General features: G+C 35.6%; 1 protein-coding gene across 1 annotated transcript in view; it reads left to right on the plus strand.

Annotated features, from left to right (window-relative positions):
- LOC106588960 (gamma-aminobutyric acid type B receptor subunit 2) overlaps positions 1-17,214 on the plus strand; it is a 462,346-nt gene that overhangs the window by 319,231 nt on the left and 125,901 nt on the right. The window contains exon 11 of the mRNA XM_014178545.2: positions 350-482. Within this exon, the coding sequence (XP_014034020.2) occupies positions 350-482 (133 nt within the window). The remainder of the gene's footprint in view (positions 1-349; positions 483-17,214) is intronic.

A 17,214-nucleotide genomic window follows, 5' to 3' on the forward strand; every position in this document is an offset into this window, starting at 1 on the left:
AAGTCGTCAAAGTGCCAGAGCATGTCTTTAACCATTAAAAATCCCAAATCTAAAACTGACCCAAGATCAGTGTCTAGGCTCAGCTTCACCCTACTCCAGTGGTATTCAAAGTCGGGGTCCAGACCACGCACACTTCGGGAAGTGGGAATTCACCAAGGCAAAAACACATTTGGAACTCTGTTCCCCCAAGTCACTCTGCTGCTGTTACTGCATTGTACATGCACTGTTATATAAAAACATGTTTCAATGTTAAAATGGTCCTTCTGAGTTTTTCAATTTTGGAGCTCTGTGTTCCTCTCACAATTCCACACCTTGCTGTACATGCTCCTCTCCTCTCCTCTCCCTACAGACTGATCAAGATGTCCAGTCCCTACATGAACAACCTTATCATCCTGGGTGGAATGCTCTCCTACTCCTCCATCTTCCTCTTCGGCCTGGACGGTGCCTTGGTGTCCGACAAAGAGTTTGAGGCCTTGTGTACTGTGAGTATATAACCTGTACAGCTAGAACCCCATATATGCTGTGCTAATGACGTGTAAGATCCCAGGCTAACACTAGGCTAATACTATATCATTCTCTTCTGTCTTCTCCCCCATCGAAAGGTGTGCGATCCACTCTAACGCAAGCTTGCATTCTCTCTTGATCCCCTTCAAAAGGTGTGCGTCCCAGACTAACGCCAGCTATTAGCTATCATTCTTTTCCTACTTCCAAAAGGTGTGAGATCCAGGTTAAAGCTAGGCTAGCACACTAGTCTTTTCTTCATCCCTTCAAAAGGTGTAAGATCCAGGCTAATGCTAGGCTAGCACACTAGCTAACATTCTCTTCCTCCCTTCAGAATTACATTTTAACCTTTATTTAACTAGGCAAGTCAGTTAAGAACAAATTCTTATTTACAATGATGGCCTACACCGGCCAAACCCGGACGACGCTGGGCCAATTGTGCGCCGCCCTATTGATTCAAACCAGGGTGTCTGTAGTAACGCCTCTAGTACTGAGATGCAGTGCCTTAGACCGCTGTGTCACTTGGGAGGAAGGGGATGGGACTTCATATAATGGGAGTTGATTGGATCAGTCCCTGGGTCTTTCCTAACATGGAGCACATTAAACTCCTGCTCCGACAGCAAGCATTTGAACGTGACTATCTTAGCCTCTGGTTTAATTAAACAGGTTTGATTACAACGATAACTGGTTTGCGTCCCAAATGGCCCCCTATTCCCTATATAGTGCACTGCTTTTGACCAGGACCCACAGAGATAAATAATGTTAGCTAGGCGGGTGGCGCAACACGTATCAACTGCCATCGAGTGCCTGCTTGCCTGCCCGGCTCACCTCAGCCAAAACAATCCAAAATGGAGGCTGTCACATCAGAGAGGAAGTGCTGAGGAAAAGTATGTGATCCAACCAATCAATATGCACTGTTTTCTTTGTATGGCTGCTGTAATTGTTTTTTTTGTTATCTCTTTCTCTATCCCTCTCTTGCTGTTTTTTTTGCCCTCTTCCCCCTCCCTCGCCCCACATAAACACCCACACACACAGGAACACCAAATAGGCTACCTTTTGATTTTAAAAAAGTATATTCCAGTTTAAACTCTAAAAACAAGCAAGGGCAGTGTTTTATTTAGTGCGCCATTGCTCCTCAATGGGAAGGAGAAAGAGAGTGGTCGTAGCCCACAGGAGCGCTGGCTACACAACAGTGACGACACAACAGTGGTAGGCCTAATTACCAACAACGACGAGACAGCCTACAGGGAGGAGGTGAGTGCCTAGGCAGAGTGGAGCCAGGAAAATAACCTCAACGTCAACTAAACGAAGGAGCTGATTGTGGACTACAGGAGACAGCAGAGAGAGCATGCCCCTGTCCACATTGATGGGGCCGCAGAGCAGAGGGTCAAAAGTTCCACTGCCTGCACATCACTGACGACCTGAAATGGTCCCTTCACACAGACACTGTGGTGAAGAAAGGCAGCAGCACCTCTTCAACCTCAGGAGGCTGAAGAAATTTGGCTTGGCCCCTAAGACACTCATGAACTTTTACAGATGTACCATTGAGAGCATTTTGTCGTGCTGTATCACCACCTGGTATGGCAATTGCACAGTCCGCCCAACGCATCACTTGGTGCACACCGCCTGCCGTCCAGGACATATGTCACAGCACCATATGTCACAGGAAGGCCAAGAAGATCATCAAGGACCTCAGCCACCCGAGCCAGGGCCTATTCACCCCGCTATCATCCAGAAGGCGGAGACAGTACAGGTGCATCAAAGCTTGGACCGAGAGACTGAAAAACAGCTTCTATCTTAAAGCCATCAGACAGTAATCTACCATTTTGCTATGGGGTTTCTACTGTGTATCTATATACTGTATTCTCAACATAACTCATTGTAATATTGCTACTACTGTACATTGCATTTTAGTTCATATAAACTCAGCAAAAAAAGAAACGTCCTCTCACTGTCAACTGCGTTTATTTTCAGCAAACTTAACATGTGTAAATATTTGTTTGAACAAGATTCAACAACTGAGACATAAACTGAACAAGTTCCACACACAGGTGACTAACAGAAATGGAATACTGTGTCTCTGAACAAAGGGGGGGTCAAAATCAAAAGTAACAGTCAGTATCTGGTGTGGCCACCAGCTGAATTATGTACTGCAGTGCATCTCCTCCTCATGGACTGCACCAGATTTGCCAGTTCTTGCTGTGAGATGTTACACCACTCTTCCACCAAGGCACCTGCAAGTTCCCGGGCATTTCTGGGGGGAATGGCCCTAGCCCTCACCCTCCGATCCAACAGGTCCCAGACATGCTCATTGGGATTGAGATCCGGGCTCTTCGCTGGCCATGGCAAAACACTGACATTCCTGTCTTGCAGGAAATCACACACAAAACAAGCAGTATGGCTGGTGGCATTGTCATGCTGGAGGGTCATGTCAGGATGAGCCTGCAGGAAGGGTACCACATGAGGGAGGAGGATGTCTTCCCTGTAACGCATAGCGTTGAGATTGCCTGCAATGACAACAAGTTCAGTCCGATGATGCTGACCCTCCACCTCCAAATCGATCCCGCTCCAGAGTACAGGCCTCACTGTAACGCTCATTCCTTCGACGATAAGTGCGAATCCGACCATCACCCCTGGTGAGACATAACCGCGACTCGTCAGTGAAGAGCACTTTTTGCCAGTCCTGTCTGGTCCAGCGACGGGGGGTTTGTGCCCATAGGCAACGCCGGTGATGTCTGGTGAGGACCTGCCTTACAACAGGCCTACAAGCCCTCAGTCCAGCCTCTCTCAGGCTATTGCGGACAGTCTGAGCACTGATGGAGGGATTGTGTGTTCCTGGTGTAACTCGGGCAGTTGTTGTTGCCATCCTGTACCTGTCCTGCAGGTGTGATGTTCGGATGTACCGATCATGTGCGGGTGTTGTTACACATGGTCTGCCACTGCGAAGACAATCAGCTGTCCGTCCTGTCTCTCTGTAGCGCTGTCTTAGGCGTCTCACAGTACGGACATTGCAATTTATTTCCCTGGCCACATCTGCAATCCTCATGTCTCCTTGCAGCATGCCTACGGCACGTTCACTCAGATGAGCAGGGACCCTGAGCATCTTTCTTTTGGTGTTTTTCAGAGTCAGTAGAAAGGTGAGTTTATATATTAGTAGTATATCTACTGCTGCACATATCATTCTCCCACTCTAATATATCTACTGCTGTACATATCATTCTCCCACTATAATATATCTACTGCTGTACATATTCTCCCACTCTAATATATCTACTGCTGTACATATCATTCTCCCACTCTAATATATCTACTGCTGTACATATCATTCTCCCACTATAATATATATACTGCTGTACATATCATTCTCCCACTATAATATATCTACTGCTGTACATATCATTCTCCCAGTTTAATATATCTACTGCTGTTCATATCATTCTCCCAGTTTAATATATCTACTGCAGTACATATCATTCTCCCACTATAATATATCTACTGCTGTACATATAATTCTCCCAGTTTAATATATCTACTGCTGTACATATCATTCTCCCACTCTAATATATCTACTGCTGTACATATCATTCTCCCACTATAATATATCTACTGCTGTTCATATCATTCTCCCACTATAATATATCTACTGCTGTACATATCATTCTCCCACTATAATATATCTACTGCTGTACATATCATTATCCCACTGTAATATATCTACTGCTGTACATATCATTATGCCACTATAATATATATATACTGCTGTAAATATCATTCTCCCACTCTAATATATCTACTGCTGTACATATCATTCTCCCACTGTAATATATCTACTGCTGTACATATCATTCTCCCAGTTTAATATATCTACTGCTGTACATATTATTCTCCCACTCTAATATATCTACTGCTGTACATATCATTCTCCCACTATAATGTATCTACTGCTGTACATATCATTCTCCCACTATAATATATCTACTGCTGTGCATATCATTCTCCCACTATAATATATCTACTGCTGTACATATCATTCTCCCACTATAATATATCTACTGCTGTACATATCATTCTCCCACTCTAATATATCTACTGCTGTACATATCATTCTCCCACTATAATATATCTACTGCTGTGCATATCATTCTCAAACTATAATATATCTACTGCTGTACATATTATTCTCCCAGTTTAATATATCTACTGCTGTACATATCATTCTCCCACTATAATATATCTACTGCTGTACATATCATTCTCCCACTCCAATATATCTACTGCTGTTCATATCATTCTCCCACTATAATATATCTACTGCTGTACATATCATTCTCCCACTATAATATATATACTGCTGTACATATCATTATCCCACTGTAATATATCTACTGCTGTACATATCATTATGCCACTATAATATATATACTGCTGTAAATATCATTCTCCCACTCTAATATATCTACTGCTGTACATATCATTCTCCCACTGTAATATATCTACTGCTGTACATTTCATTCTCCCAGTTTAATATATCTACTGCTGTACATATTATTCTCCCACTCTAATATATCTACTGCTGTACATATCATTCTCCCACTATAATATATCTACTGCTGTACATATCATTATGCCACTATAATATATATACTGCTGTACATATCATTCTCCCACTCTAATATATCTACTGCTGTACATATCATTCTCCCACTATAATGTATCTACTGCTGTACATATCATTCTCCCACTATAATATATCTACTGCTGTGCATATCATTCTCCCACTATAATATATCTACTGCTGTACATATCATTCTCCCACTATAATATATCTACTGCTGTACATATCATTCTCCCACTCTAATATATCTACTGCTGTACATATCATTCTCCCACTATAATATATCTACTGCTGTGCATATCATTCTCCCACTATAATATATCTACTGCTGTACATATTATTCTCCCAGTTTAATATATCTACTGCTGTACATATCATTCTCCCACTATAATATATCTACTGCTGTGCATATCATTCTCCCACTCTAATATATCTACTGCTGTACATATCATTCTCCCACTCTAATATATCTACTGCTGTACATATCATTCTCCCACTATAATATATCTACTGCTGTACATATCATTCTCCCACTATAATATATCTACTGCTGTACATATCATTCTCCCACTCTAATATATCTACTGCTGTACATATCATTCTCCCACTATAATATATCTACTGCTGTGCATATCATTCTCCCACTATAATATATCTACTGCTGTACATATCATTCTCCCACTCTAATATATCAACTGCTGTACATATCATTCTCCCACTATAATATATCTACTGCTGTGCATATCATTCTCCCACTCTAATATATCTACTGCTGTGCATATCATTCTCCCACTCTAATATATCTACTGCTGTACATATCATTCTCCCACTCTAATATATCTACTGCTGTACATGTAATTCTCCCACTATAATATATCTACTGCTGTACATATCATTCTCCCACTATAATATATCTACTGCTGTACATATCATTATGCCCCTATAATATATATACTGCTGTACATATCATTCTCCCAGTTTAATATATCTACTGCTGTACATATTATTCGCCCACTATAATATATCTACTGCTGTACATATCATTATGCCACTATAATATATATACTGCTGTACATATCATTCTCCCACTATAATATATCTACTGCTGTACATATCATTCTCCGAGTTTAATATATCTACTGCTGTTCATATCATTCTCCCAGTTTAATATATCTACTGCTGTACATATCATTCTCCCACTATAATATATCTACTGCTGTACATATCATTCTCCCAGTTTAATATATCTACTGCTGTACATATCATTATCCCACTGTAATATATCTACTGCTGTTCATATCATTCTCCCACTATAATGTATCTACTGCTGTACATATCATTCTCCCACTATAATATATCTACTGCTGTACATATCATTATCCCACTGTAATATATCTACTGCTGTACATATCATTATGCCACTATAATATATATATACTGCTGTAAATATCATTCTCCCACTCTAATAAATCTACTGCTGTACATATCATTCTCCCACTGTAATATATCTACTGCTGTACATATCATTCTCCCAGTTTAATATATCTACTGCTGTACATATTATTCTCCCACTCTAATATATCTACTGCTGTACATATCATTCTCCCACTATAATGTATCTACTGCTGTACATATCATTCTCCCACTATAATATATCTACTGCTGTGCATATCATTCTCCCACTATAATATATCTACTGCTGTACATATCATTCTCCCACTATAATATATCTACTGCTGTACATATCATTCTCCCACTCTAATATATCTACTGCTGTACATATCATTCTCCCACTATAATATATCTACTGCTGTGCATATCATTCTCCCACTATAATATATCTACTGCTGTACATATTATTCTCCCAGTTTAATATATCTACTGCTGTACATATCATTCTCCCACTATAATATATCTACTGCTGTACATATCATTCTCCCACTCCAATATATCTACTGCTGTTCATATCATTCTCCCACTATAATATATATACTGCTGTACATATCATTATCCCACTGTAATATATCTACTGCTGTACATATCATTATGCCACTATAATATATATACTGCTGTAAATATCATTCTCCCACTCTAATATATCTACTGCTGTACATATCATTCTCCCACTGTAATATATCTACTGCTGTACATATAATTCTCCCAGTTTAATATATCTACTGCTGTACATATTATTCTCCCACTCTAATATATCTACTGCTGTACATATCATTCTCCCACTATAATATATCTACTGCTGTACATATCATTATGCCACTATAATATATATACTGCTGTACATATCATTCTCCCACTCTAATATATCTACTGCTGTACATATCATTCTCCCACTATAATGTATCTACTGCTGTACATATCATTCTCCCACTATAATATATCTACTGCTGTGCATATCATTCTCCCACTATAATATATCTACTGCTGTACATATCATTCTCCCACTATAATATATCTACTGCTGTACATATCATTCTCCCACTCTAATATATCTACTGCTGTACATATCATTCTCCCACTATAATATATCTACTGCTGTGCATATCATTCTCCCACTATAATATATCTACTGCTGTACATATTATTCTCCCAGTTTAATATATCTACTGCTGTACATATCATTCTCCCACTATAATATATCTACTGCTGTACATATCATTCTCCCACTCTAATATATCTACTGCTGTACATATCATTCTCCCACTCTAATATATCTACTGCTGTACATATCATTCTCCCACTATAATATATCTACTGCTGTACATATCATTCTCCCACTATAATATATCTACTGCTGTACATATCATTCTCCCACTCTAATATATCTACTGCTGTACATATCATTCTCCCACTATAATATATCTACTGCTGTGCATATCATTCTCCCACTATAATATATCTACTGCTGTACATATCATTCTCCCACTCTAATATATCAACTGCCGTACATATCATGCTCCCACTATAATATATCTACTGCTGTGCATATCATTCACCCACTGTAATATATCTACTGCTGTGCATATCATCCTCCCACTCTAATATATCTACTGCTGTACATATCATTCTCCCACTCTAATATATCTACTGCTGTACATGTAATTCTCCCACTATAATATATCTACTGCTGTACATATCATTCTCCCACTATAATATATCTACTGCTGTACATATCATTATGCCCCTATAATATATATACTGCTGTACATATCATTCTCCCAGTTTAATATATCTACTGCTGTACATATTATTCGCCCACTATAATATATCTACTGCTGTACATATCATTATGCCACTATAATATATATACTGCTGTACATATCATTCTCCCACTATAATATATCTACTGCTGTACATATCATTCTCCCAGTTTAATATATCTACTGCTGTTCATATCATTCTCCCAGTTTAATATATCTACTGCTGTACATATCATTCTCCCACTATAATATATCTACTGCTGTACATATCATTCTCCCAGTTTAATATATCTACTGCTGTACATATCATTATCCCACTGTAATATATCTACTGCTGTACATATCATTCTCCCACTATAATATATCTACTGCTGTTCATATCATTCTCCCACTATAATATATCTACTGCTGTACATATCATTCTCCCACTATAATATATCTACTGCTGTACATATCATTATCCCACTGTAATATATCTACTGCTGTACATATCATTATGCCACTATAATATATATACTGCTGTAAATATCATTCTCCCACTCTAATATATCTACTGCTGTACATATCATTCTCCCACTATAATATATCTACTGCTGTACATATCATTCTCCCAGTTTAATATATCTACTGCTGTACATATCATTCTCCCACTCTAATATATCTACTGCTGTACATATCATTCTCCCACTATAATATATCTACTGCTGTTCATATCATTCTCCCACTATAATATATCTACTGCTGTACATATCATTCTCCCACTATAATATATCTACTGCTGTACATATCATTATCCCACTGTAATATATCTACTGCTGTACATATCATTATGCCACTATAATATATATACTGCTGTAAATATCATTCTCCCACTCTAATATATCTACTGCTGTACATATCATTCTCCCACTGTAATATATCTACTGCTGTACATATCATTCTCCCACTGTAATATATCTACTGCTGTACATATCATTCTCCCAGTTTAATATATCTACTGCTGTACATATCATTCTCCCACTCTAATATATCTACTGCTGTACATATCATTCTCCCACTATAATATATCTACTGCTGTACATATCATTATGTCACTATAATATATATACTGCTGTACCTATCATTCTCCCACTCTAATATATCTACTGCTGTACATATCATTCTCCCACTATAATATATCTACTGCTGTACATATCATTATGCCACTATAATATATATACTGCTGTACATATCATTCTCCCAGTTTAATATATCTACTGCTGTACATATTATTCGCCCACTATAATATATCTACTGCTGTACATATCATTATGCCACTATAATATATATACTGCTGTACATATCATTCTCCCACTATAATATATCTACTGCTGTACATATCATTCTCCCAGTTTAATATATCTACTGCTGTACATATCATTCTCCCAGTTTAATATATCTACTGCTGTACATATCATTCTCCCACTATAATATATCTACTGCTGTACATATCATTCTCCCAGTTTAATATATCTACTGCTGTACATATCATTCTCCCACTCTAATATATCTACTGCTGTACATATCATTCTCCCACTATAATATATCTACTGCTGTACATATCATTCTCCCACTCTAATATATCTACTGCTGTACATATCATTCTCCCACTATAATGTATCTACTGCTGTACATATCATTCTCCCACTATAATATATCTACTGCTGTTCATATCATTCTCCCACTATAATATATCTACTGCTGTACATATCATTCTCCCACTATAATATATCTACTGCTGTACATATCATTATCCCACTGTAATATATCTACTGCTGTACATATCATTATGCCGCTATAATATATATACTGCTGTAAATATCATTCTCCCACTCTAATATATCTACTGCTGTACATATCATTCTCCCACTGTAATATATCTACTGCTGTACATATAATTCTCCCAGTTTAATATATCTACTGCTGTACATATCATTCTCCCACTCTAATATATCTACTGCTGTACATATCATTCTCCCACTATAATATATCTACTGCTGTACATATCATTATGCCACTATAATATATATACTGCTGTACATATCATTCTCCCAGTTTAATATATCTACTGCTGTACATATTATTCGCCCACTATAATATATCTACTGCTGTACATATCATTATGCCACTATAATATATATACTGCTGTACATATCATTCTCCCACTATAATATATCTACTGCTGTACATATCATTCTCCCAGTTTAATACATCTACTGCTGTTCATATCATTCTCCCAGTTTAATATATCTACTGCTGTACATATCATTCTCCCACTATAATATATCTACTGCTGTACATATCATTCTCCCAGTTTAATATATCTACTGCTGTACATATCATTCTCCCACTCTAATATATCTACTGCTGTACATATCATTCTCCCACTATAATATATCTACTGCTGTTCATATCATTCTCCCACTATAATATATCTACTGCTGTACATATCATTCTCCCACTATAATATATCTACTGCTGTACATATCATTATCCCACTGTAATATATCTACTGCTGTACATATCATTATGCCACTATAATATATATACTGCTGTAAATATCATTCTCCCACTCTAATATATCTACTGCTGTACATATCATTCTCCCACTCTAATATATCTACTGCTGTACATATCATTCTCCCACTATAATATATCTACTGCTGTACATATCATTATGCCACTATAATATATATACTGCTGTACATATCATTCTCCCACTATAATATATCTACTGCTGTACATATCATTATTCCACTATAATATATATACTGCTGTACATATCATTCTCCCACTCTAATATATCTACTGCTGTACATATCATTCTCCCACTATAATATATCTACTGCTGTACATATCATTATGCCACTATAATATAAATCCTGCTGTACATATCATTCTCCCAGTTTAATATATCTACTGCTGTACATATCATTCTCCCACTATAATATATCTACTGCTGTACATATCATTATGCCACTATAATGTATATACTGCTGTACATATCATTCTCCCAGTTTAATATATCTACTGCTGTACATATTATTCGCCCACTATAATATATCTACTGCTGTACATATCATTATGCCACTATAATATATATACTGCTGTACATATCATTCTCCCACTATAATATATCTACTGCTGTACATATCATTCTCCCAGTTTAATATATCTACTGCTGTTCATATCATTCTCCCAGTTTAATATATCTACTGCTGTACATATCATTCTCCCACTATAATATATCTACTGCTGTACATATCATTCTCCCAGTTTAATATATCTACTGCTGTACATATCATTCTCCCACTCTAATATATCTACTGCTGTACATATCATTCTCCCACTATAATATATCTACTGCTGTTCATATCATTCTCCCACTATAATATATCTACTGCTGTACATATCATTCTCCCACTATAATATATCTACTGCTGTACATATCATTATCCCACTGTAATATATCTACTGCTGTACATATCATTATGCCACTATAATATATATACTGCTGTAAATATCATTCTCCCACTCTAATATATCTACTGCTGTACATATCATTCTCCCACTGTAATATATCTACTGCTGTACATATAATTCTCCCAGTTTAATATATCTACTGCTGTACATATCATTCTCCCACTCTAATATATCTACTGCTGTACATATCATTCTCCCACTATAATATATCTACTGCTGTACATATCATTATGCCACTATAATATATATACTGCTGTATATATCATTCTCCCAGTTTAATATATCTACTGCTGTACATATTATTCGCCCACTATAATATATCTACTGCTGTACATATCATTATGCCACTATAATATATATACTGCTGTACATATCATTCTCCCACTATAATATATCTACTGCTGTACATATCATTATGCCACTATAATATATATACTGCTGTACATATCATTATCCCACTGTAATATATCTACTGCTGTACATATCATTCTCCCACTGTAATATATCTACTGCTGTACATATCATTCTCCCAGTTTAATATATCTACTGCTGTACATATTATTCTCCCACTCTAATATATCTACTGCTGTACATATCATTCTCCCACTATAATATATCTACTGCTGTACATATCATTATGCCACTATAATATATATACTGCTGTACATATCATTCTCCCACTCTAATATATCTACTGCTGTACATATCATTCTCCCACTCTAATATATCTACTGCTGTACATATCATTCTCCCACTATAATATATCTACTGCTGTTCATATCATTCTCCCACTATAATATATCTACTGCTGTACATATCATTCTCCCACTATAATATATCTACTGCTGTACATATCATTATCCCACTGTAATATATCTACTGCTGTACATATCATTATGCCACTATAATATATATACTGCTGTAAATATCATTCTCCCACTCTAATATATCTACTGCTGTACATATCATTCTCCCACTCTAATATATCTACTGCTGTACATATCATTCTCCCACTATAATATATCTACTGCTGTACATATCATTATGCCACTATAATATATATACTGCTGTACATATCATTCTCCCACTATAATATATCTACTGCTGTACATATCATTATTCCACTATAATATATATACTGCTGTACATATCATTCTCCCACTCTAATATATCTACTGCTGTACATATCATTCTCCCACTATAATATATCTACTGCTGTACATATCATTATGCCACTATAATATAAATCCTGCTGTACATATCATTCTCCCAGTTTAATATATCTACTGCTGTACATATCATTCTCCCACTATAATATATCTACTGCTGTACATATCATTATGCCACTATAATGTATATACTGCTGTACATATCATTCTCCCAGTTTAATATATCTACTGCTGTACATATTATTCGCCCACTATAATATATCTACTGCTGTACATATCATTATGCCACTATAATATATATACTGCTGTACATATCATTCTCCCACTATAATATATCTACTGCTGTACATATCATTCTCCCAGTTTAATATATCTACTGCTGTTCATATCATTCTCCCAGTTTAATATATCTACTGCTGTACATATCATTCTCCCACTATAATATATCTACTGCTGTACATATCATTCTCCCAGTTTAATATATCTACTGCTGTACATATCATTCTCCCACTCTAATATATCTACTGCTGTACATATCATTCTCCCACTATAATATATCTACTGCTGTTCATATCATTCTCCCACTATAATATATCTACTGCTGTACATATCATTCTCCCACTATAATATATCTACTGCTGTACATATCATTATCCCACTGTAATATATCTACTGCTGTACATATCATTATGCCACTATAATATATATACTGCTGTAAATATCATTCTCCCACTCTAATATATCTACTGCTGTACATATCATTCTCCCACTGTAATATATCTACTGCTGTACATATCATTCTCCCAGTTTAATATATCTACTGCTGTACATATCATTCTCCCACTCTAATATATCTACTGCTGTACATATCATTCTCCCACTATAATATATCTACTGCTGTACATATCATTATGCCACTATAATATATATACTGCTGTACATATCATTCTCCCAGTTTAATATATCTACTGCTGTACATATTATTCGCCCACTATAATATATCTACTGCTGTACATATCATTATGCCACTATAATATATATACTGCTGTACATATCATTCTCCCACTATAATATATCTACTGCTGTACATATCATTCTGCCACTATAATATATATACTGCTGTACATATCATTCTCCCACTGTAATATATCTACTGCTGTACATATCATTCTCCCACTGTAATATATCTACTGCTGTACATATCATTCTCCCAGTTTAATATATCTACTGCTGTACATATTATTCTCCCACTTTAATATATCTACTGCTGTACATATCATTCTCCCACTATAATATATCTACTGCTGTACATATCATTATGCCACTATAATATATATACTGCTGTACATATCATTCTCCCACTCTAATATATCTACTGCTGTACATATCATTCTCCCACTATAATGTATCTACTGCTGTACATATCATTCTCCCACTATAATATATCTACTGCTGTGCATATCATTCTCCCACTATAATATATCTACTGCTGTACATATTTTTCGCCCACTATAATATATCTACTGCTGTACATATCATTATGCCACTATAATATATATACTGCTGTACATATCATTCTCCCACTATAATATATCTACTGCTGTGCATATCATTCTCCCACTATAATATATCTACTGCTGTACATATCATTCTCCCACTCTAATATATCTACTGCTGTACATATCATTCTCCCACTATAATATATCTACTGCTGTACATATCATTATGCCACTATAATATATATACTGCTGTACATATCATTCTCCCAGTTTAATATATCTACTGCTGTACATATCATTCTCCCACTATAATATATCTACTGCTGTACATATCATTATGCCACTATAATATATATACTGCTGTACATATCATTCTCCCACTATAATATATCTACTGCTGTACATATCATTATGCCACTATAATATATATACTGCTGTACATATCATTATCCCACTGTAATATATCTACTGCTGTACATATCATTATGCCACTATAATATATATACTGCTGTAAATATCATTCTCCCACTCTAATATATCTACTGCTGTACATATCATTCTCCCACTGTAATATATCTACTGCTGTACATATCATTCTCACAGTTTAATATATCTACTGCTGTACATATTATTCTCCCACTCTAATATATCTACTGCTGTACATATCATTCTCCCACTATAATATATCTACTGCTGTACATACCATTATGCCACTATAATATATATACTGCTGTACATATCATTCTCCCACTCTAATATATCTACTGCTGTACATATCATTCTCCCACTATAATATATCTACTGCTGTACATATCATTCTCCCACTATAATATATCTACTGCTGTACATATCATTCTCCCACTATAATATATCTACTGCTGTACATATCATTCTCCCACTATAATATATCTACTGCTGTACATATCATTCTGCCACTATAATATATCTACTGCTGTACATATCATTCTCCCACTTTAATATATCTACTGCTGTACATATCATTCTCCCACTGTAATATATCTACTGCTGTACATATCATTATGCCACTATAATATATCTACTGCTGTACATATAATTCTCCCACTATAATATATCTACTGCTGTACATATCATTCTCCCACTATAATATATCTACTGCTGTACATATCATTCTGCCACTATAATATATCTACTGCTGTACATATCATTATCCCACTGTAATATATCTACTGCTGTACATATCATTATGCCACTATAATATATATACTGCTGTACATATCATTCTCCCACTCTAATATATCTACTGCTGTACATATCATTCTCCCACTGTAATATATCTACTGCTGTACATATCATTCTCCCAGTTTAATATATCTACTGCTGTACATATCATTCTCCCACTCTAATATATCTACTGCTGTACATATCATTCTCCCACTATAATATATCTACTGCTGTACATATCATTATGCCACTATAATATATATACTGCTGTACATATCATTCTCCCACTCTAATATATCTACTGCTGTACATATCATTCTCCCACTATAATGTATCTACTGCTGTACATATCATTCTCCCACTATAATATATCTACTGCTGTACATATTATTCTCCCACTATAATATATCTACTGCTGTACATATCATTATGCCACTATAATATATATACTGCTGTACATATCATTCTCCCACTATAATATATCTACTGCTGTACATATCATTCTCCCACTTTAATATATCTACTGCTGTTCATATCATTCTCCCACTTTAATATATCTACTGCTGTACATATCATTCTCCCACTATAATATATCTACTGCTGTACATATCATTCTCCCAGTTTAATATATCTACTGCTGTACATATCATTCTCCCACTCTAATATATCTACTGCTGTACATATCATTCTCCCACTATAATATATCTACTGCTGTACATATCATTCTCCCACTATAATATATCTACTGCTGTACATATCATTCTCCCACTATAATATATCTACTGCTGTACATATCATTCTCCCACTGTAATATATCTACTGCTGTACATATCATTATGCCACTATAATATATATACTGCTGTACATATCATTCTCCCACTCTAATATATCTACTGCTGTACATATCATTCTCCCACTATAATATATCTACTGCTGTACATATCATTCTCCCACTATAATATATCTACTGCTGTACATATCATTCTCCCACTATAATATATCTACTGCTGTACATATCATTCTCCCACTATAATATATCTACTGCTGTACATATCATTCTCCCACTATAATATATCTACTGCTGTACATATCATTCTCCCAGCTTAATATATCTACTGCTGTACATATCATTCTCCCAGTTTAATATATCTACTGCTGTACATATCATTCTCCCACTATAATATATCTACTGCTGTACATATCATTCTCCCACTTTAATATATCTACTGCTGTACATATCATTCTCCCACTCTAATATATCTACTGCTGTACATATCATTCTCCCACTATAATGTATCTACTGCTGTACATATCATTCTCCCACTATAATATATCTACTGCTGTGCATATCATTCTCCCACTATAATATATCTACTGCTGTACATATCATTATCCCACTGTAATATATCTACTGCTGTACATATCATTATGCCACTATAATATATATACTGCTGTACATATCATTCTCCCACTATAATATATCTACTGCT

Source organism: Salmo salar, chromosome ssa27, assembly GCF_905237065.1.
Source record: "Salmo salar chromosome ssa27, Ssal_v3.1, whole genome shotgun sequence".
Classification (NCBI taxonomy): Eukaryota; Metazoa; Chordata; class Actinopteri; order Salmoniformes; family Salmonidae; genus Salmo; species Salmo salar.